At 39.5% G+C, this 23,989-nt stretch overlaps 1 protein-coding gene across 1 annotated transcript in view; it reads left to right on the top strand.

Annotated features, from left to right (window-relative positions):
- The first annotated feature begins 3,478 nt into the window (after positions 1–3,478).
- PROS1 (protein S) overlaps positions 3,479–23,989 on the top strand; it is a 68,773-nt gene continuing 48,262 nt past the window's right edge. The window contains exon 1 of the mRNA XM_043448895.1: positions 3,479–3,858. Coding sequence (XP_043304830.1) covers positions 3,783–3,858 — 76 coding nt within the window. The 5' untranslated portion in view covers positions 3,479–3,782. The remainder of the gene's footprint in view (positions 3,859–23,989) is intronic.

The following is a 23,989-nucleotide window of genomic DNA, read 5'->3' as shown; positions in this document are numbered from 1 at the left end:
TGCTCTACTTCATGTCAGGCTAATTCTGGTAGTGGTACATTACCAAACATTTCTGATACTAATATACTGTTGGTCAGTTAGTTAACTAGCTGACTGTTAGTTAACTAGCTGACTGGTCTGATGGACATGTGCTGCTATTTCCAGTTCTCTTTTACAAGCACATGAGATAAATACTCCCACCATCTTGAAGACATAAGACTTCCTTTGTTCAGTGAAATATGAGTGTGGTGGCTGTATTACTTTTTAGTGAAGGCATTTAAGAGCTGGTCCACAATTCTTCATGGTCTATCTTCTTGTGCAATGCTAACTGTGGAAGCCTACTTAACCTCTGAAGTACTACAGCATTAAAAATAGCATGGAATGATGAGGCAACCCATGGAAGACAACTGCCTAGAAAGTCCTGTAGTAGACTGCCTATAACCAAGAAATAAACACTTATTTTAAGCCACTGTAATTTTGTGGCTGTTTTGCCACAGTACAGACCTATTTATTCTGAGTGAAAAAATAGTCTTGCTATCATCATTCTAATTAAGACTCTCGATTCATTTTCCAGACACTGTTGAATTTGCATCCTAAATGTTACCTGGTTTATTTCTCTCCAGTTTTATTGAGATAAAATTAACAAATAAAATTGTAATATATCTGACGTGTACAATCTGATGATTTCATGTATGTATACATTGTGAAATGATTTCCACAATCAATTAATTAATTAATTAATTAACACATCCACAGCCTCACATTCCTTCTTTTTCTTTTTCTTTCTTCTTTCTTTTGGGGGAGGGGTGAGAGTTTGCTACTGTCTTAGCAAATTTCAAGTATACAACACAGTAAAATTAACTTTAGTCACCATGCTGTAAGTTAGATGCTCAAAAGGTAGTCATCCTATAACTGAAAGTTTGTATCTTTATCAGCCCCTCCTCACTTCCCCACCTCTCAGCCCCTGAAACCACCATTTTACTCCCTATTTCAGTGAATTTAACATTTTAAAAATTGTACATGTAAGTGATTACATGCAGCATTTGTCTTTCTCTGTCTGGTTAATCTCACTTCACATAATACCCATATATAAATGTGAAATATAGATAGATAGATAGATTTGGGCATAAATGTTATCAGACTTATACTGTTAAGTTGAATTTAGGTGAATGTTTATGTACCAGTCACTGTACTAAGCACTAGGAAAATAGTTGTGAACAAAACATTTAAAAATTCCTGCCCTTATGGTTGTATTTTACATTCTAGTAGTTGTGGACTAAAGAAAATGCACAACATGAGAGTTACAAGTTAGCCAGTTGGGGCCAAATGAGGACTACAGTTGGGGAGAGAACATCTCAAATAACGCTAATAACTGTTCTAAAGAGGTAGCAGAAAGGTCAGTATTGTATGATTTTTGTCAAGGGGGGTATATGCAAGCAAGCAAGCACAAATTTTGGCAGAGGCTTACTGCTAGTGACACGGAGCATCTATTACTGTGAACAGCTTTAGTGGTTTTCTAGATATGAGAAGATGCAAGAATTTGGCATCATAAAATCTGAAAATACGTAACTTTCTGAAGGCCCATTCTGTCAATTTTTCCCAGAGCACAGAGTGCCTCATTCCTGATCTCCACCCTGAACTTTTTTCAGGGTGTGTTGAAGGTCAGCAGCTTCAGTGGCTAATGACTTAATCTTTGTAGAGGCAGATGACCAGTACCAACTTTTAGTAGACATGGTAGAGAATAAGTGAGAAAATGTATTAGTAGATTGCATGGAGCAATGTAAACTGGGTGAGGGAATGGGATTAGAACCAGGAAAAGGGATTAGTTTGCCACTCAAATTTTGGATAAGATTTAATTACAAATTTAGAAGTGTACTGAAAACAAATTTTGACTCAGTGAAAGTGACCAAATGCTAATCAATATCAAGCTAAAGGTGAAATCATCTTCACAGAGTAAATTCATGCAATAAATTAAAAACCTGAAAAATTTCTCCAAAGATGTATTATTAAATTTTAAAGCATTTCAGGGTATAATTTTTCAAAATTCAACATTACAGTGTAGGTAGGACACATAATTTTTCAGCATTGACAACCAATCCTAGGACTGTGATATACATTTGTGGTCTTAAAATGACTTAAAAGTTTCACATTTGGTTGAACTTTTTTAAAGATCAAGATTTTTTTTAGGTCCCTTGCATTTTGCTAACATTGCTTTCTTCATACTCTATATTTTTTAATGTCTGTATGGGTGATGCTTTGTTATGAACACTGTTGATTCATGATTTTTGAAGTCTTCCCTTGTGACATATTGATATCTCAAAGCCAATATTCTACTCTTAATTCTTCCTCACGAATGAAGCAATGCTGTGGCTTAAATGCATTTAAATATTCAATAATTAAATATAACAGTTAAAGGTCATTTTGTTTTATGTTCTGATTACTAGCACACCAAACCATTCTACAGAGATTAGACTTATATTTTTAATTAAATCGCCTGGGTTTGGAATAAATCTGAATAGACTGACATGGTAGATTCACAACATAGCAAGAAGGAAGTTAAATTAAAAGAGGGAAGAATAGGATATATTCAACAACTCCTTTGCACATTTTCAGAAATAGTGACCTATATAAACTTCCATCCAGCTGGATCACAGAACCACAGAAAGCTAGAGTTGGGAAACACCCTTGAGAGCCCATCAGCCTATTGACTGACACACATAGGAAATCAGTTGATATGTTCACTAGGCAGAAATACTGGAAGTGATACCAGGAAGTGTGCCCTAAGTACGTGCTACTCTTTAACACACTAACTGCCTCACGTGTGTTCTCTCTCTAAATTCTTCCGGCAACACTGTAAACACTTACTATTATCTCCGTTTTACAGATAATACAACTAGTAAGCCGCAGAGCATGGCCATTCTCATCTAGGCGGTTCTGCCCCAAACGCAGTCTTAAACATTAACAACATGTTTCTAATGTGCATGCCTAAACACAAAAAGCAGAGGTAATATGCAAAACCCAAAAATGAGCTATTTGAAGGTGATAGAATCCGATATGTTCTCTTTTCTCCCCAGAACTTTTTTTTTTTTTGCTATACTTTCTTTACACTATAAATGCAAGAACAAAATTAAAACGTAGATGATCAAAACTATCACTTTAGCTTCCATTATCTCTGTTCTCTGTAGCCAACTTAGAGTTCTCATTCGCTTCCACGTTTTGGTTAACATCTTCATCGCCAACATCAGATTTTTTTCCTTCTAAGCTTTAAGCCTGGATACCGTGATCTTTAAGAGTCGGACACGACTGAGCGACTGAACTGAACTGAACTGAACCCTGATGTCTGAGTCCTCAGTTTTCCGGGCCACTCAGCCTTCCACTCCGGCTCGCTGGAGGTGGTGGTGGTGGTGGAGATGGTCGTCTGAGACGCTTTTGCTTCCCCTTCTTGGCAAACTTCACATTCCGGAGACCGGAACGAAGCGCTGGCGTCCGGGAAGGGCCAGGAAGGATGTCTCGATTGTGTTTACCAGGCCTCCAGCTCTCTCCCCGAGCCCTGCCCCCAGCTCCGAAAAGAAAAGCTTCCAGGAAATGTCCCTGTTATCACCTCCCCGCCGGGCGGGGGGCTGGGAGCGGGCGGTCCCCTCCGCCCCCGGCTCCGCGGCCCCGCGGGCGCGCTGGCTCACCGGCGCCCCCGCGCCGCAGTCCTCAACTCGCGGCGCCCGGGTCGTGTCTCCGCCGCGCGCCGGGCGCAGGGGTCCGCACCGCGCAGCGCCGCCGCGTCTGCCCGCGCCTCCGCCCGTTTCGCCATGAGGGTCCCGGGTGGGCGCACGGGGACGCTGCTGGCGTGCCTCGCTCTCGTGCTTCCCGTGTTGGAGGCGAACTGTGAGTAATCCATAGCGTCTTGTCGTCTTTCCTCAGCGGTGCCAACTAAACTACTAGCCCTGTTGGACGGGTTTTCTTTTCTGGGGCAGCAGCCTCCTAGAAAGTTTCCAGTAAATGCTTCCATCAGCAGTGTATCTAGCGGGCGTCGTAATGGTGGGGCAGGGTCAATTGGGAGTCGTGTTGCCTACGGGACAGATTCTAAAACAAGAGTGATATTAAACATCCATGAAGGAGTTAGAACACCTACCTACCAATTGCCCCTAACAGTTGAAGTTCCCAGTTGATGACTAGGATGAGCACTCTGCACTATAAAAGTAGGGAGGGAAGGCAACCCACCCTGTCTTCCATTTGAACAAGCGCCTGACCCCAACCGGCACCCCTGCTGCAGCCTACCTCCCTTCGGCAATTTCTGGACTTTGATCTTGCTTTGCTTATCTCAACATTGACAAACGAATTGTTAGGAGATGACTGCGCGTTTGCATAGCAGATGTCATTTTTTAACCTTGAAGTCAAAAGGACTGTTATATTTTGTAGTTCTCAGATTGTTTTTTACTGACAGTTTTTGGCACCGAGGGCCATTCTTCTGAGATCATCGCAGAATTCTTTTTAGTTTATCTTCGTGTATCTTGTTCTTTATGTTTCCGTGCCTCGATTCAAGGCAGGATATTGAGTTTTCTCTAAAAGAACATAGTCGTATCAAGGTATTTAGTACGTTTTAGTTGCACTTGGTTTATTCTCTGAAGTTTAAGCACATTCACTGGTCAAAAATGCTTTCTTGTGATATGTTTTATTCTCAGGAAATGGCATGGGAGAGATAAACTGAATTACCCATAAACGGTTAAAGCTCCATTGTAAGCTTCACAAAGATATAATTTCAGGAGAATTCAAAAGGAATTTACTAACATTCCTGGGTGGTTCAGCGGTAAAGAATCTGCCTGCCAACGCAGGAAACATGGGTCCCATCTCTGGGTTGAGAAGATCCCTTGGAGGAGAGAAGGACAACCTACTCCAGTATTCTTTCTGGGAAAATCCCCTGGGGAGAGAAGCCTGGTGGACTACAGTTGATAGAGTCGCAGCCGGTTAGACAGGACTGAAGCGATTGAACATAACACACACACAACATTCTACTGATTTTTATTAGTTGCAGATCAGGATGAATGTGGTGTTTTATAATTCTACTTTAAAGGCTAAAAGAACATTTATTGGTTTTATATTAAAGACCTGTTGCAGAACTTCGACATACAAACCTCTGTCATTAAGCCTATATGCGGACCACATACACTAACTCATTATCTATATAGCTCAGCAGGACAATCAAGTGTTTGTCTGATAACCAGTGTTTTGGAAAGGAGAAAAAGGCAAAAATGGCTTGCTACACTTACTGCTTGTCACCACAGAAATTTGCTAAACCATTTGTTTTTGTAGAGATTGTTACATTTTTGTTTAATCTTTTGTTGTTGTGTAGTTGCTAAGTTGGTTTTACAACCCCATTGTCTGTAGCTGAGATAAAAATGATGTGTGTGTTTGTGATTATACCCAGGTAATCATGCCATCCATAGGGAGAAATACACTTGTTGTATATACACACTGATAGAATAGACAAATTAATTCTTCTATAAAGAATTAATTTGCAGAATTAATTTGCAGAATTAATTCTTCATATATCCATAAAGAATAGTTGGCCCTCTAGCACCTTTGTTTTAAAAAGTATGGTAGTTTAATGGGATTAAAAATCATTGCTGGCTTACTGATGAGAAAACTGAGATATAGATGGAATGTGTTTACTCCCTAAGATTTTAAATTTGAGATAGAACTAAAGTTCTAAAAATTTGTTATATGACTCATTGTTTAGTCCATAGAAATAGTCACTAAAGGAAAAAGTTTATAAACTTTTTTGAAATTGTTCAGAGATGTGAACTGACTTTTTAGACATGCATATATCTAGATTTGGACCTATATGTATATCTATCTGTTGATTTAAAGTTTATTCTTTTATATATTGTATGCCACACTAAAGGCTGTGTGAAGAAAAATAGAGGAAAAGAGGATGTCCCCTTTGGCTGTGCTAATTTGGTCCTTTCCAGACATCCACTTCTGCTTAGGTGTCTACCCTTGACATTAATGACTCATGTTTTCCTTCTCTTTTCTACTTTTTTCTTTCCTTTTCTGAATTTTTTTTTTTTTTTTTTTTTACCATTTATCTAGCTTTGTCTTTTCTTAAATTCCTTTTATTTCAGAGTTCAAAATGTGTTGCCCTGATGGAGAGATTTTTATCAAGTTTAGGTTAGAGTTGGGGTTGGTGTTGGAAGAGTTAGAGACAATGTCTCATATACAGCAGCAGCATCTAACAACACCCTATGCCACATTCTTCTGCTGTTAATCACATCTAGTATGTCAAGTCTTGCTTTTCATAATCAACCTTTTTTGTCCACCAAGTTCAGTAAACTCTTTAATAGCTAAGTGATATCTATTCATATTTAAACTTTTAAAATACTGTGAGAAAATTATGAGAAGCCTGATAATACCTATATTAATTAATATTCTTTAGCTATAAGCAATAGCAATGACTCTTGATGACTAATGCCAAAGGGAAGGAAGTAAAGAAGGAAGGGGAAGAGAGAAAAAAGAAAGAAAAGAAGAAAAAAAGAAAAAAAGAGGGGAAAAAAATCTGAGTGAATTTATTGGAAGACTATGTAATGGTATGTTGAATTACCAGGCCTAGGGAAGCCAGGGACTTGGGCTAAAGAATATTAATTAATATAGGTATTATCAGGCTTCTCATATTTTTCTCACAGTATTTTAAAAGTTTAAATATGAATAGATATCACTTAAGTGTTAAAGAGTTTACTGAACTTGGTGGACAGAAAAGGTTGATTATGAAAAGCAAGACTCTGTATCATGAGAAACGCTGGGCTAGAAGAAGCACAAGCTGGAATCAAGATCGCCAGGAGAAACATCAATAACCTCAGATATGGAGATGACACCACCTTTATGGCAGAAAGTGAAGAGGAACTAAAAAGCCCCTTGATGAAAGTGAAAGAGGAGAGTGAAAAGTTGGTTTAAAGCTCAATATTCAGAAAACTAAGATCATGGCATCTGGTCCCATCACTTCATGGCAAATAGATGGGGAAACAGTGGAAACAGTGTCAGACTTTATTTTTGGGGGCTCCAAAATCACTGAAGATGGTGACTACAGCCATGAAATTAAAAGACGCTTACTCCTTGGAAGGAAAGTTATGACCAACCTAGATAGCATATTAAAAAGCAGAGACGTTACTTTGCCAACAAAGGCACATCTAGTCAAGGCTATGGTTTTTCCAGTGGTCATGTATGGATGTGAGAGTCGGACTGTGAAGAAAGCTGAGCGCTGAAAAATTGATGCTTTTGAACTGTGGTGTTGGAGAAGACTCTTGAGAGTCCCTTGGACTGCAAGGAGATCCAACCAGTCCATTCTAAAGGAGATCAGTCCTGGGTGTTCACTGGAAGGACTGATGCTGAAGCTGACGCTTCAGTACTTTGGCCACCTCGTGTGAAGAGTTGACTCATTGGAAAAGACCCTGATGCTGGGAGGGATTGAGGGCAGGAGGAGAATGGGACTACAGAGGATGAGATGGCCGGATGGCATCACCAACTCGATGGACATGAGTTTGAGTAAACTCCGGGAGTTGGTGATGGACAGGGAGGCCTGGCGTGCTGTGATTCATGGGGTCGCAAAGAGTTGGACACGACTGAACGACTGAACTGACTGAACTGATATGGTGGAAATGCATATGCTCACTATGTTAGGAGCTGCCATCAGATAACCCAGTTCTAACTACCTTCTAGTTCTGTGTATACTTGTTCATGATTGAATTTCTTAGAAAAGAGAGCCTGATTATTTTGGCTTAGCTTATTTCTGGAGTCCTGTGATTGACAACTCACTAGAATCAGGAAGAGTGTCAGAAGGACCACTCCCACAAAGGAACGGATGCTGGGAAGGAAACAGAAAGAACAGAAGTCTACACATTCCAATTGGCTGTACAACATACATACATACCCTTCTTTCCATGAACACTGTTTGAAAAATATTTCTAATGCAATGCAGACATTCTGATATAATGCAGATAACTAATGTACAGCAGAAAGGACCTCTCTTTAACAGATTCCAGTCACCACACTCAGAAGAAGGCTCAAGGCTACCATTTCCTAGCTTAGTATCATCAGATGATGTCCATGTCTCCTCTAATTCTGTCGCAGTTCTGTGTCAATGTGGTGTGCTTTATGGAGTGGAATGATACATTAGAATACAAACACATCCTATATACCAAAAAATACTTTAACAAAAAACAAGCAAGGGGATATGGGTACTGGCTTTAGGGGTTGCCTATGTCTCTTGATTTTAAGCTAGGACTGGCATTCATGACTTCCTACTTCACTACCCAATTCATATGTCTCTTGCTTTTAGGCAGTTCTTCATGTTTGTTTTTTTTTTTTTTTTTGGTCCGCTCAGTGAGATGAACCACACACTTATTGAGGAAGAATCTGAGCCCTGTTGTTCCTACCTCTGGATGATTTTTCCATCTCTTCCCTTAAAATTGCTGCTTGTATAGTAGCTATACTGGAGAAGCAACACTTTGAGACTCTTTTTGTCTCAAAGGGCACTAACTGAGCTCTCAATAATTGATCAGTGCATAATTCCATAAGACATAATGGATCAATGAAAGCCAAAATAATCGTCCCATTGACTTATTTCTTTTGTGGAATTAATTCCTTAGAGGTAAAGTTGGGTGGCTTAGCATAAAGCATTGAACAAGTCTATCAGTATTCGTGCTGATAGAAAAATTAAGTCTAAATGAAGAGTAAATCTCTCTACCTTTGAGTACAAATTGCTGCTTCTTCATTTAAAAAGTGCCCTAACTAATCAGCCAGTCACCAGGTAACTGGTTGGATTTTGTAATCTACCCCATTTCCAACAGCTGAATGATAACAATTCTGCTAACAGATTTGGTGGGTCTTTTAGGAGCTAGAGTCTTGTCCGGTGGCCCTCTGTGAAGGAAAATCTATGTAATTAAGTCTATATGTAGTCTCTACCCTTGCCACCGTGGCTGCTTTTTTTATGAGCATTGAAGACATTAACCTGAGAGAACAAAGCAACAGCTGGAAGGCCATATGTACCCACAGACTGGTGTGTTACTCCTCGTAGCAGTTTAAAAATCATAAAATTTCATCTACAAATTTGTTTTTATGACTTCTTTGGAAAACAAAGATCTGGCAATACTGGGCCCACATTCTAACATAGCAAGATTCAGTTAGAGCTGATTCAGAGCTACCGTTTTTTCAATGAAGTTTGAAAAAATTATAGAATTATTTCTTATTGTGAAATCACAGTGGCTGTTACATTTTAAGTAGAGTGGAACACAGTTATAGAAAGACTTAAAATTCTTTGTCAGTCTTCTCAAATCTCCTTGATCTTAGGCCAGAATTGTTTCAACACATGTTTTGTAAAAACTCAAATGTTTGCAACTTTTAATGGCATCCTAGTGAACAATTAGAACTTTTATTCATTGGAAAAGTCTATTAATTTGGTTTTGAGGGATAACTGTTTGTTTACTTGAGTCATTGTGTCTTGGTAGTGAATGAATGATTGGAGAAGGAAATGGCAACAGACCCCAGTGTTCTTGCCTGGAGAATCCCAGGGACGGGGGAGCCTGGTGGGCTGCCGTCTATGGGGTCGCACAGAGTCGGACACAACTGAAGCGACTTAGCAGCAGCAGCAGCAGTGAATGAAGGCAGTTGAGTAAAACTAGGTCCTTGCTGTGAAATCAGAACATGTGAAAAATCAAATACAGTCCTAATCAATGACCAATCCTAATGATTCTAAGGAATGTAGGACCTATTATTTAAGGAAAATGATTTAAATTGGTAAATGTAACCCAGGATAAGCAGTATGTAAGGAATGTTCCCTGTGCTAACATTAACCTGGATGGGAAATACCTTAACATTACTTTTTTTCTTTTTAATTATTAAATTTATTGGTTAAACTTCTACTTATGGCATAGTTAAGAATTTCCATATGCTTGTCACTACCTCCCAGCATTTAGCATTTTTAAAATATTGAGCAAATTCTTTCTAGTCCTCAACTATTAAAAAACTATACAAAGGTGAAGAAAGTAACTTTTGAAACATAGCAAAAACTTAAGTGCTGAATATTCAGTTATACAAGCAAATAGTACATAGAAAGTCACTGGGGAATTCCCTGGAGGTCCAGTACTTAGGACTCAGTGCTTACACTGCCCTGGGCCTGGGTTCTGTCCTGGTCAAGGACCCAAGATCCCGCAAGCCACGTGGTACAGATAAAAAAGAAAGTCAGCAAACTTCCATGTCTTCTCCACTAATGATCTAAGTTTTCTTTATCCATTTGATTGTATCTGACTCTATAACCTCGGATAACCACAGCTTCATTAATGAACCCAAAACAAACAATATTGTCAAAGTTTTTATCATGATACATTTACCACTCCTTACCAAACATTTATTTCCATTTAAATTCATCTCTCAGTGATTTGGAAGGCTTCCCTGGTGACTCAGATGGTCACGAATCTGCCTATAATCCAGGAGACCCGAGTTCGATCCCTGGGTGGGGAAGATCCCCTGGAGAAGGAAATGGCAACCAACTCCAGTATTCATGCCTGGAGAATTCCATGGACAGAGGAGCCTGCTGGGCTACAGTCCATGGGGTCGCAAAGAGTCGGACACGACTGAGCGACTAACACACTTTTTTCGATGAAATAAATCATCTCAGTAAATTCCCTGCTGGCTCAGACGGTAAAGAGTCTGCCTGCATTGTGGCAGACTGGTTAAATCCCTGGGTTGGAAAGATCCCCTGGAGAAGGAAATGGCAACCCACTCCAGTATTCTTATGCAGAAAATTCTGTGGCCAGAGGAGCCTGGAGGGCTACAGTCCACGCATGGGGTTGCAAAGAGTCGGACCTTCTCAAGATTGCTGTAATTCCAAGTATTCCTCATTGCTTGTCACCAAATTCTTTTCCCTTATTTATGGAACCTAGCTGACACTTGTTGATTTTTGAGTTTATGAGCCTTCACCTGATTACCTTGAGAAGAAACACAACTGACAATCATTAAGTGGGCCATTGTATCCCCTTTTGTAATTTAGAATCTCTGGTATGGGGCTATCTTGTGAACACTGACTTGGAACACAAATATTCTCAGCTCTGGGGCAATTCTTGCCCAAACTTCTTTGTTTCTAGGCCTAAGGTCTAACTCTTAGCAGGTCTCCTGAACACCTGGACAGACCATTTGTAACCAGTGATAAAGTAGCATAGATCTTGATCTCGGATAATTTCTTATTCTAAGCAAAGTGGACAATGAGAAAAACTGCTTATCTGTCTGCCCATTGTGAGGGTTGTGTTTCTCCTGTGCCCTTTAGGATCACCCTTGAGAGAGTTCATTTATGGCTGGAGCTTTGTAGCAGGTCTAACTCTGGCTCATTTTGGTACATCTTTTCATGTTTGTTCTTGGTCATTGGCCTTTCCTCTTGAGTCTATGAAGGGGCTAAAGGGACAGAAAGAAGTCAAGAGAGTGAGCAATCAACCCGGGCCACTTAGCATTCCTTTCAGCTCATCCCATTCATACCGTTTGAAAACTGAACTACTGCCATAACTAAATTTATAGCTGGATGGAAAACATAGCATCTAGTTCGTGATGAGCTGTTCAAATCACAAAGCGGTCCTGTGTTCAGGTCTTCATGTAAGTCCAAAAGGACACCAGGAACAGTTTCTCAAAGGGAAAATAGTTGCTGAAAGAAATGGGACTTGCTCCCAACTCAAAGGGAACGCTACTGAAATTCTTCTGGGACTTGCTACAGTCTCTCAAGCGTACCCTGCCGTCTGGTGGACCATTTGACTCCAGTTGGATCTGATGAGTCATTGGCCAGGCTACAAGACAGACTGCTTGACGTGAACTTTGGACTAGCTGGAGAGCATTCTCTTGCTTTGGTTCCCACCTCCATTTGGCAGCTTTTAGACTCATGGTTAAAAGCTCAGAGTAGAACATCTAAAATTGGAATGAATGTGCCTTAAATATAAGAGGTCCATCAAAACCTATTCTGCCATCTTAATGATAGACACCCAGGTATATAACAACTTGTTTCTCACTTGAGCAGGAATATTCCAATGTGACCAGACTGCTGCTGAAAACAGTTTCATGTTCTCTCGATCTGGGGAAGGAATCGCAGTTTGAAGATTGAGTCTTATTGGACCCATAGTTTCAGGAAAGAATTCCCTTTATCAGCTGAGGCTCATAAACCTCAGTTCTAAACAGATACTTTATACCCTAGGTGTTTTGATCTTAGATCTTAGGTATCTAATAATGACTAAAGTTTTGGGAGTCTCTTTCCTTAGTGCAGTTACCCAGTGCATTTATTTTGCTTTGGAGAAAATTAGGAAAAAAGTTGATAGATGCTTCCTCAAAGGCATCTCTCTTCTCCTTCATTCAAGAGGTTCTGGATCTATCCAGATTCAACATTACTAATTAAGGTGAGGTGGTGATTTCATTGTGTTATTTGCTAACCCAGAGAATTTTGGGGTGAAAACCTCAATGAATAATTTTGTGGGTTGTCTTTCCATTTCGATCTTGGGAGGCCCTTGCCTGTTAATCCTTTCTCCAAGATTTGACTACTGACTGATTCAGGTCAGTATAGGCTAATGTCTAAGCTCAACCACCCAGCTTCCTCCCATGGCCCTTGAAATCTGGGAGCCCAGTTTTTGTTGCAGCCCCTCCCAGCAGGATTTCCATCTAGGGAGAACAGCCAATACAGCTTTTTAAAAATTCTGATGATTTCCTCAATAATCTATGATAATCATGAAAATATATTCTTTTTTTTTCCCTTTATTAGGAAGTGGGGAGGCAGTGAATAGGTAAGAATCACATGAGGGCATACACACCGAGGGAACCAGATCTGAAAGAGACACGTGCACCCCAATGTTCATCGCAGCACTGTTTATAATAGCCAGGACATGGAAGCAACCTAGATGCCCATCAGCAGACGAATGGATAAGGAAGCTGTGGTACATATACACCATGGAATATTACTCAGCCATTAAAAAGAATTCATTTGAATCAGTTCTAATGAGATGGATGAAACTGGAGCCCATTATACAGAGTGAAGTAAGCCAGAAAGATAAAGAACATTACAGCATACTAACACATATATATGGAATTTAGAAAGATGGTAATGATAACCCTATATGCAAAACAGAAAAAGAGACACAGATGTACAGAACAGACTTTTGGACTCTGTGGGAGAAGGTGAGGGTGGGATGTTTCGAGAGAACAGCATCGAAACATGTATATTATCTAGGGTGAAACAGACCACCAGCCCAGGTTGGATGCATGAGACAAGTGCTCGGGCCTGGTGCACTGGGAAGACCCAGAGGGATCGGGTAGAGAGGGAGGTGGGAGGGGGGATCGGGATGGGGAATACATGTAAATCCATGGCTGATTCATGTCAATGTATGACAAAACCCACTACAATATTGTAAAGTAATTAGCCTCCAACTAATAAAAATAAATGGAAAAAAAAGAATTACATGAACAGTTCAGGCAGAATATCAATCTCCTATCCTTTGTAAATTCTTTTATATTATGTCAGGGAACATCTGGCTTTTCAGTGTTGTTCAGTGTGTGCCAAGGTTTTGTCTGGGATGGCATTAGCCAGCCTAGCCAGCTGTTAGAACTGAAGCTGGTGGCTCTAGCTCGCACATGGAACAAAATTAGCAATCCAACCAGACAGCATATTAAAAATCAGAGACATTACTTTGCCAGCAAAGGTTCATCTAGTCAAAGCTATGGTTTTTCCATTAGTCACATACGGATGTGAGAGTTGGACTATAAAGAAAGCTGAGCACCAAAGAATTGATGCTTTTGAACTGTGGTGTTGGAGAAGACACTCTTGAGTTCCTTGGGCTGCAAGGAGATCTAACCAGTCAATCCTAAAGGAAATCAACCCTGAATATTCATTGGAAGGACTGATGCTGAAGTTGAAACACCAATACTTTGGCTCCCTGATGCGAAGAACTGACTCATTGGAAAAGACCCTGATGCTGGGAAAGATTGAGGGCAGGAGGAGAAGGGGATGACAGAGGATGAGATGATTGGATGGCATCACCGACTCGATGGACATGAGTTAGAGCAAGCTCCGGGAGTTGGTGGTGGACAAGGAAGCCTGGCATACTGCAGTCCATGGGGTTGCAAAGAGTTGGACACGACTGAGCCACTGAACTGAGCTGAGTACATTCAGCCTGATTCAAAATCATATACACCGCTTTGTATTAGCTTTCTATTGTTGTGTAACAAATAACCGTAAACTTAGCATCTTAAAGCAATACGATGTATTATCTCATAGGTTCATAGGACAGAAATCCAGGCATGAGTTCAGGGAGTTGAACCTGAACTCCATGGTAACTCCACGAGAGAACCAATTAAAAAATATGCTATGGAGTGATAACACTTTAATCCACACATTTCAAATTAATACTCAAATCACCAAATCTCAGTAACTCAGCAAAATAAGAGTTAATTTTTCAGTCATGTGAAGTCCAGTGTGGTTTGTGTAAATCTCTTACATCTTTAGTTGTACCATCTGGAACACATGGCCCCCAGTGTCCCTGAAAGAAAAGAAAGCAGTGGAAGAGGCCTGCTTGTTCTTGACTGCAAGCATGGAAGTGACAAAACTCACATCTGCTTATAATGTAAATAGCACCCAGCCCAAGAAAGTACATGGAATGTTCGGTCGGCATTTTCCCTGTTACCAACATTTTTCCTCCAAGATTAAGATTCATGTTTCTTCCTCTAAGAGAAGGACAAATACTTAGTGCCCATTTACACTTTTCATAATGTATATTACACAGTGTGAAGTTGTTTTAACTATCTGAGTAGAATTTGTCATAGAGAGAGAGCATAATTAACTATTCCTACTAACAAACTACCTGGGAACTTAGTATAATGATGTTAAGTTGGCTGTTAAATTGGCAGCCTGAAAAAAATATTGTAACAGTTAGTATTAAAATTGTTCCTATGGTGAGAATTGTTATTATTTTAGAAATTGCCTTGAAAATGGCTTTAGACTTAGACTGTGAAGTCCCCAAAACATGGTCTATAGCTTTACTATTCAAATGTCGTCCAGTGACCAGAAGCAGCATTGAAAAGTGAAGTCGCTCAGTCGTGTCCGACTCTTTGCGACCCCCATGGACGGTAGCCTACCAGGCTCCTCAGTCCATGAAATTTTCCAGGCAAGAGTACTGGAGTGGGTTGCCATTTCCTGCTCCAGGGGATCTTCCCGACCTAGGGATCAAACCCGGGTCTCCCGCGTTGCAGGCAGACGTTTTACCATCTGAACCACAAAGGAGGCCCAATTACTGGGGAGTTTATTAGAAATGAAGGGACTTACCTGGCAGTCCAGTGGTTAAGACTTCACCTTCCAATGCAGGGGGTGCTGGTTCAGTCCCTGGTTGGGCAGCTAAGGACCCACACACCTCGTTGCCAAAAGCAAAACATAGAACAGAAGCCATATTTTACCAGATTGAATGAAGACATTAAGATAGCTCATATTAAAAAAAAATTTTTTTAAGAAAAAAAAAAAAGAAATGAAGTATCTCTAGCACCACTTTAGACCTGTTGACTCAGAATACACATTTTAACAAGACCCTCAGGTAATTCTTCACTTAGAATTTGAATCATTCCGGTCTGTAAGGCCATAGCAGAGAATACAGATAAATGATTCTGTATAAGAAGTGAACAGAAATTTGCCAGGGTGACAGTAGACAGTGGCCAGGGAACGAGAAGGGGAGAAGATGTCAGAGAAGGGAGGAAAGAAGCTGAGCCCCACGGAGGGAGAACTCCACTGTAAGGAAAATCTCCAGTGAAAAATAATTAGATGTGCAGTAACAGAACCTTTAGGAACTAGGGTTTCAAAGGTTCAAGTTAAAACTACAAAAGTTGCTTTAATGTTTTAAAGTTGCAGTTTTGGTTTTATAAATGTGACAAATAGAGTATTATCAAGTCTAGTATAGGCAATAACTTCTTCCTTTAAGAGGTTTATTTATACTGCATTGTCCAGGCACTGGCGACCCACTCCAGCAACTCTTGCCTGGAAAATCCCATGAACGGAGGAGCCTGGTAGGCTGCATTCCATGGGGTCGCTAAGAGTCCGACAGGACTGAGCGACTTCATTTTCACTTTTCACTTTCATGCACCGGAGAAGGAAATGGCAACCCACTCCAGTGTTCTTGCCTGGAGAATCCCAGGGACGGGGGAGCCTGGTGGGCTGCCGTCTATGGGGTCACACAGAGTCGGACACGACTGACGCGACTTAGCAGCAGCAGCAGTCCAGATGCAGAAATTGGATTCTCCAGGCTGGAGGGACAAGTGGAATAAGGGTGATTTACCCACATAGGTTCTGAACCTTTCTACAATGGAGTGAAGCAATGGGGATCGGCTCTTACTGGTTCTAGTCTATTAGCCTAATTTTTGTTAGTCCTCTGGTCCATTTTTTGGAATGGACTTTAAAAGGACACATTCAAGAACATTAGCTTTTAAATCTCCATAGAAGTGGTAAAACTGTAACTTCCTGCAATTATATGATATTTTCCATCTTTCAAAATAGCCTACTTGGCATTTTCTCATGAGTTTCACAGCTATTCCGTGATGTACTTTCCCAACTTGAGGAAAACATTATATTTCCTCTCCGCCTCTATTAAAGTTATTAGCCACTCTTTCACTTCCTATTCTCACTTGATCTTTTTGAAGAAACAGTTCGTTCTGGAGGTCTCCTCTCTTCTCACCATCCCATGGGTATTGGGGACAGAGAATGTTAATGGTGATCCTATTGTTAAGCCAACTGTATACATTTTGACACTGTTGAAACTTATTCTTTTGAAATTGACCTCCTTTTATGTCTAGAAGCATTATCTTCAAATTTTCTTTCTCCCTCTGCATACATGTTACTATTTGTGTTTCTGTTGTTTTGATGATTTCTGCTTTTCTTTAAATGTTAGAGATTCCTGGGATTCCATTTTGACCTTCTGTCCCTATTGGACATCTTTCCCCAACGTAAACTACTAGCTATATCCTACTATCTCTTTACATTTTTAAACCATGCTTAATATAATGTGCTTTAAAAAATACATCTATAGGTTCACTAGCAAGAGGCCAAAGTAACATTTTGCTTTATATTTTTCTAATCCCTTTTAAGAATGTATATGTACAGTCTTAGAAATTAAAATATGTAAGTGAAAGAATGGAATTTTGCCCTTAATAGTATTTGTAACATGTTATTTCACCCAAGAACGATGATTGTTTTTATATCAATAAATTAAAATCTATGTCACTTTAAAACAGATTTCTAATTTTCCTTTATAAATGTTCATCATAATATATTTAAGCAAAATCATATTTTTGGACATTTATATTACTTCCAGTGTTTTGCTTATATCAACAGTATTGTGATGAACATATTCATATATATTTCTTTACATATGTCCATGTTCATTTCCTCAGTTTAATGTCTTAGAAATGGAATTGTTAGCTGAATATCTGAATAGGGCACCTTTTTTTTTTTTTTTTTACTGGTGGAAAATCTTACTCTCTAATGTAATGAAAACTTCTAAAAATATCTACCCAGGGGAAAAACAGAATCATGATAACAAAGTACAGAAAACACCCAAAGGGAAAAGTCAGTTTGGCCTGTGGTAGACAGCCTCCAAGGTGGCCCCCAATTACTCTTTTTTTTTTTAAATTGTATTGGAGTATAGTTGATTTACAGTGGTGTGTTGGATTTCTGGTGTATAGCAAAGTGATTGGGCTATATATACATTTACAATATTCTTTTTCATTTTGGTTTATTATAGGATATTGAATATAGTTCCCTGTGCTGTATAGTAGGACCTTGTTGTTTATCCATCCTATATATATTAGTTTAAGAGTGTGTCTATTAAAAGGTTTTACACACATATTGTTATTATTTAGGTTGGTGCAAAAGTAATTGCATTTCAGACCCTGAATTTTAAATCATTGTAACTAGGCTCAAGCACATCTTTATTAATCAAAATAGGAGCAATTACAATCACATTTTTGCCAATGAGAAAAAAGTTTGTTTATTCCTGTAGCATAAAAATCCGTGCTTCAGGATTTGACGAACTCTTGGAAAGCAATTTCTGTGTCCTTCTGGTTGTGGAAGCATTTTTCCTATAAAACATTGTTGAGATGCTCAAAGAAGTGGTAGTCAGTTGGTGAGAGGTCAGGTGAATATGGCAGATGAGGTAAAGCCTCGTAGCCCAATTCGTTCAACTTCTGAAGCATTGGTTGTGAGATGTGTGGTGGGTGTTGTCACTGAGAAGAATTGGCCCTTTCTGTTGACCCGTGCAGGCTTCAGGCATTTCAGTTTTTGGTACATCTCATCAATTTGCTGAGCATACTTCTCTGATGTAATGGTTTCACAGGGATTCAGAAAACTGTAGTGGATCGGACCGGCAGCAGACCACCAAAGAGTGATCGTGACCTTTTTCGGGGGTGCAAGTTTGGCTTTGGGAAGTGTTTTGGCGCGTTTTTTTTGGTCCAGCCACTGAGCTGGTCGTCCCTGGTTGTTGTATAAAATCCACTTTACGTCACAGGTCACAGTCTGATTGAGAAATGGTTTGTTGTTGTTGGGTAGTATAAGACACTTCAAAATGATTTTTTTTTTTATTTGATTTCAGCTCATGAGGAAGCCACTTATCGAGTTTTTTCACCTTTCCAGTTTGCTACAAATGCCAAATGACCATATAATGGTTGACACTGAGTTCTTTGGCAACTTCTCATGTAATTGTAAGAGGAACAGCTTCAGTGATGGCTTTCAACAGGTTATTGTCAACATCCAATGGCCATCCATTGTGCTCCTCATCTTCAAGGCTCCGGTCTCCTTTGTAGAACTTCACTGCACTGTATGTTCATTAGCAGTTCCTGGGCCAATTGTATTGTTGATGTTGCGAATGGCTCTGCTGCTTTGTGGCCCATTTTGAACTCGAATAAGAAAATGGCTCGATATTGCTTTTTGTCTAACATCATTTCCATAATCTAAAATACATATAAAATAAACAACACATAATAATTCATTATCAAAAAGTATAAAGCAAGAAATGCACATTAAAATGATGTATAACATAACCACATTGATTGCAGAATTTATTCCAATATCAAATGGCAAAGTTCAATAATGCAAAACCACAATTACTTAATAATAGATATCCTTTGGAAAACTGATTTCAAAAGTAGATTTTAAGAATACCTAATTCCTTTCATCTTTGCCAACATTGGATTTTAATTTCTTTTAAAATGTTTGTCAAAGCAATAGCTATAAACAAGGCTGACTTTTTGAGGTGTGAGGAGTAGTCCATACTATTTTTTAGTTCATCCTTTAACTTTTTTATTTCTATATCATATTTTATTTCTCTACTTCTTTATCATGACATACTTTCATTTTATGGATGCCAGATTTTCTCAAAATATTTAGGATATTATTTATAGATTTTTGGAAGTTATGTACTATGTCTTCAGTTACCTCTTATTTCCTTTGGGGTTTATATGTTCCTCTAGCTCTTCTCTTTCATGCTACTAATTTTATGCAATGATCTAGTGATTTTTAGCTGTTATTCCATAATTTTTGAAGACAGTCCTAAGTTGATTACATTGACTAGGTAGCTGGTTTAGAGTCCTCCTGTGGTTGTTCAGTTCAGTTCAGTTCAGTCTCTCAGTTGTGTCCAACTCTGTGACCCCACGGACTGTAGCATGCCAGGCTTCCCTGTCCATCACCAACTCCGAAAGCTTGCTTAAATTCATGTCCATTGAATCAGTGATACCATCCAACCATCTCATCCTCTGTCGTCTCCTTTTTCTCCCACTGTCAATCTTTCCCAGCATCAGGGTCTTTTCCAATGCCAAACTATTGGAGTTTCAGCTTCAACATCAGTCCTTCCAATGAATATTCAGGACTGTTTTCCTTTAGGATGGACTGGCTAGATCTCCTTGCAGTCTAAGGGACTGTCAAGAGTCTTCTCCAACATCACAGTTCAAAAGCATCAGTTCTTTGGTGCTCAGCTTTCTCTCACATCCAAACATGCCTACTGAAAAAACCATAGCTTTGACTAGACAGACCTTTGTTGGCAAAGTAAGGTCTCTGCTTTTTAATATGCTGTCTAGGTTGGTCATAACTTTCCTTCCAAGGAGCAAGCGTCTTTTAATTTCATGGCTGCAGTTGCCATCTGCAGTGATTTTTAAGCCCCCCAAAATAAAATCTGTCACTGTTTCCATTGTTTCCCCATCTTTTTGCCATGAAGTGGTGGAACCGGCTGCCATGATCTTAGCTTTCTGAATGTTGGGTATTAAGCCAACTTTTTCACTCTCTTCTTTCACTTTCATCAAGAGGCTATTTAGTTCTTCACTTTCTGCCACAAGGGTGGTGTCATCTGCATATCTGAGGTTATTGATATTTCTCCCAGCAATCTTGATTCCAGCTTGTGCTTCATCCAGATTTTCTGGATTTCTAGCATTTCTCATGATGTACTCTGCATATAAGTTAAATAAGCAATATACAACCTCTGTGGTAAATTGTTAAGGTCTATTTTTCTAAAGGGACATTGCTTTTGGGAAACTTATATGAGTCCTAGGTAACTGGACAGACTTCTATTTAAGCCTTTGTGGGAATTGGTCGAGGGTAATTGTCAAGGTAAAGAGCATATTACTCTTTGAAATAACTCTTTCTAGTTGCACTACTTGATCCCACACAGTATACGTTAAATGCATCTTTCCTTATTACTGCTTTATTTGCCTTCTTTTCCTTGACTTCTTATCCCAATCACTTTTTCTCCTTTCCTAAGTTATCATTTTACTCCACTGTAATTTAGACTGTGTCTTACAGCCTTTTATAAAGTCCGCAGGGAGTTCTGAAAGGTTGGCAGAAATTATATTGAATTATATATATCTAGTCAATGCTTTACCAACATTCCAAATAATCTTATTTGGAATAATCAGCACTTAAAAAATAGTAATATCCTAAGAGTCTCTCTGGTGGGACTCCTGGTGGCTCAGAGGGTAAAGAATTTGCCTGCAATGTGGGAGACCTGGGTTTGATCCCTGAGTTGGGTAGACCCTTGGAGGAGGGCATGGCAACCCACTCCAGTATTCTTGCCTGGAGAATCCCTTGGACAGAGGAGCCTGGTGGGCTACAGTCCATGGGGTTGCAAAATGTCAACACGACTGAGCGACTACGCACAGCACAGGAGTCAAAATGGAAGCCTTTGAGATCTAGAGTCTTCCTAAGCCTCTAAGCATGCTTCATACTTATTGCTTATTGGGGAGATCCGGGAGATGGTGCAGGAAGAGGGGTATTGCAGAATTAGGCCAGCTGTCTTATTGTTGCCTTTTGCTTTTCCAAACATAAATACAGACACAGGCCACTGAACTAATAATATTAATTGACGCCACCCTAACAAAATAGGTCAAATAGAACAAAAACAAAACATTTACTGGGCTGTAACCTCTTGTTAAATGACATCAAATGAGATGGTGTTTTGGTGCCCTAATGTGTAGGAGGTAAAAAAAGACAAAGCAAGCTGACTACATGAATATCTTGCTGCATATCCTAAAAAGAGACCTCTTGTTTGTAGCCTCAGAAAGTATAGCCAATTTACAGTATAGTTGTTTAGAGAAGAAAAGAGAGGGCTATGGAAATTTCCTCTTTAGACCTTGCCAAACTCTGAATTCTGAGTTCCTTCAAAAATACATTAATTTATCACTTACTGAGAGCAAACACATGAAATAGCAGAAATGGACAGTATAGTTTATTTCAAGGTCACAAGCTGCCTGTTCTGTTTTTTGGGTAGAAGTATTTGTAGTTTTGGAAGGAGTAACTAAAATGTATACTGTCTTTGTCTAGGGCTAAAGCAAAGGTTTAATCTTGGGGATAATTGGCAGAGTGTTCGATTTACTCTTTTTTCCTAGACTAGGGGCTGTGAATTAGTTATAATTAAATCTTCAAGTAAGGAGAAGTTCATTTCACTTCCATTGTGACTAAACAGTTCAAGCATTGTTTCCCTACTCATTTGATCTGCTCTAGAAGGGGGGTCAATGATCACATTTTTTAAAATGCCACTGCTTTCCTACTTCTGAATAAATGCCAACCCTTATTTCTCCTAATCCAAAAGTTATAAAACTCACCTTTATATGCATACTATATAATTCACAGGTTGTCTCCTCTTCTTCTTTCCCAGATTTAAACCTTATCCAGACCTACCTCTTAGGGTTTCCCATATAGCTCGGTTGATAAAGAATCCGCCTGCAATGCAGGAGACCCCGGTTTGATTCCCGGTCGGGAAGATCCACTGGAGAAGGGATAGGCTACCCTCTCCAGTCATTCTTGGGCTTCTCTTGTGGCTCAGCTGGTAAAGAATCCGCCTGCAATGTGAGAGGCCTGGGTTTGATCTCTGGGTTGGGAATATCCCTTGGAGATGGGAAAGGCTACCCACTCCAGTATTCTGGCCTGGAGAATCCATGGACTGTATAGTCCATGAGGTCGCGAAGAGTCGGACACGACTGAGCGACTTTCATTTACTTACAGACCTACCTCTTACAGTATTTGACTCTCTTAAAATGTTTCTTGTCAGCCTTTTCATTGCTTAGTCCTCTTGAAAGACAGAGGCATGGTTCACCTTTACAGAATACTTTTTAAAATGTTTTTCCAATTCTTAATATAGCAATATGAGAAGAATTGGTTGCTCAGCAGTGTAGTCAAGGCTATGGTTTTTCTGGTAGTGGTGGACAGATATGATAGTTGGACCTCAATAAGAAACAAATGTGAAATCTAGAGAAGTGTATTAGCTCGTATGTTAGCTCTCTTAAAAAAAAATAAACTTTACTTTGAAAGAACGGACGTATAACATATGTGCAGACATAACATTTCTTTCTTAAGGTCAACACAAGCTTTTCTGAAAGTTGTAATAATTATGTAGCCTGATGAATGCCTAATTAAAAATCTATCTTTGGTCTTTTCTTAGTCCTTGCAACCTTCATAGTTTTAATACCCCTCCTCAATTGTAAATATTCTATTGTATAAATCTTTATAATAAAAATCAAAGATTTTTACACTTAATATGTGATGATTAATTTTTTTACTCTTTAAACTTTTTCTTTTGTATTGGCGTATAGCAGATTAACAACGTTGTGGGAGTTTCAAATGAACAGCGAAGGGACTCAGCCATACATACACATGTATCCTTTCTCCCTCAAACATGTGATTATTTAAAATAAAATTTGTAAAATAAAATTTCCCATCATTATTAGCTAATGGTTTTTCTATATCATTTGGAAAATAGCAACTTCCTACATCAATCAAAAATAGCAATTCTATTTTTCCCAGTCTATGTGTAAGCAAAACATGCCATTTCAAGCAGTTGAGAGATGGGAGGCACAATTACACCTCAATGTGTTATCTAATTGTTCTGTTTGTATACTGGATGCCATTTCCTTGACCCTGTCCCACGCTGAAGAAGAAACAAAGATTCAAACACTCTGCCAAACCAAACGCTAGCCTAAGATTGCCTTCTCAGATCCGTTCTTTTAGGGACAGTTTTTCATTCTTGGGATGCCAAGAGGGGCTAAAAGAAGAGACAGAAAGCAGAATTTAAAAATATGAGTTTTAGGAGGGAGGAATGTGAGAACTATCTCTGCAAAGGTAAGAGAGCAGAATGAAAGAGATTCAGAGGATGAACCAGCCTAAAGTTTGGGTCTCCTCCATCTGCCACCTCACCTACATCTGACTGATTGGTTTTGGACAAACTGCAGTTCTGACCCCTCTAAACAGAAGATAGCAGGCTTGGACACCTAAGTGGGAAAGGGGCTTTTAACGTTTTTCTTTAACTCTTGATGGAGGTCAAGTTGAATTGAACAGTGAGGGAATTTTCCTGTGAGAAGAGGCAATGCTGAGCTTCCGTGATGGCTCAGCTGTGAAAGAATTCGCCTGCCCTGCAGGAGATGTAGTTCTGTGGGTGTGATCCCTGGATGGGGAAGATCCCATGGAGGAGGAAATGGCAACCCACTCCAATAT

Source organism: Cervus canadensis, chromosome 27, assembly GCF_019320065.1.
Source record: "Cervus canadensis isolate Bull #8, Minnesota chromosome 27, ASM1932006v1, whole genome shotgun sequence".
Taxonomy (NCBI): domain Eukaryota; kingdom Metazoa; phylum Chordata; class Mammalia; order Artiodactyla; family Cervidae; genus Cervus; species Cervus canadensis.
The sequence above is the reverse complement of the archived record's forward strand: the minus strand, read 5'-3'. Positions and strand labels throughout refer to the sequence as shown.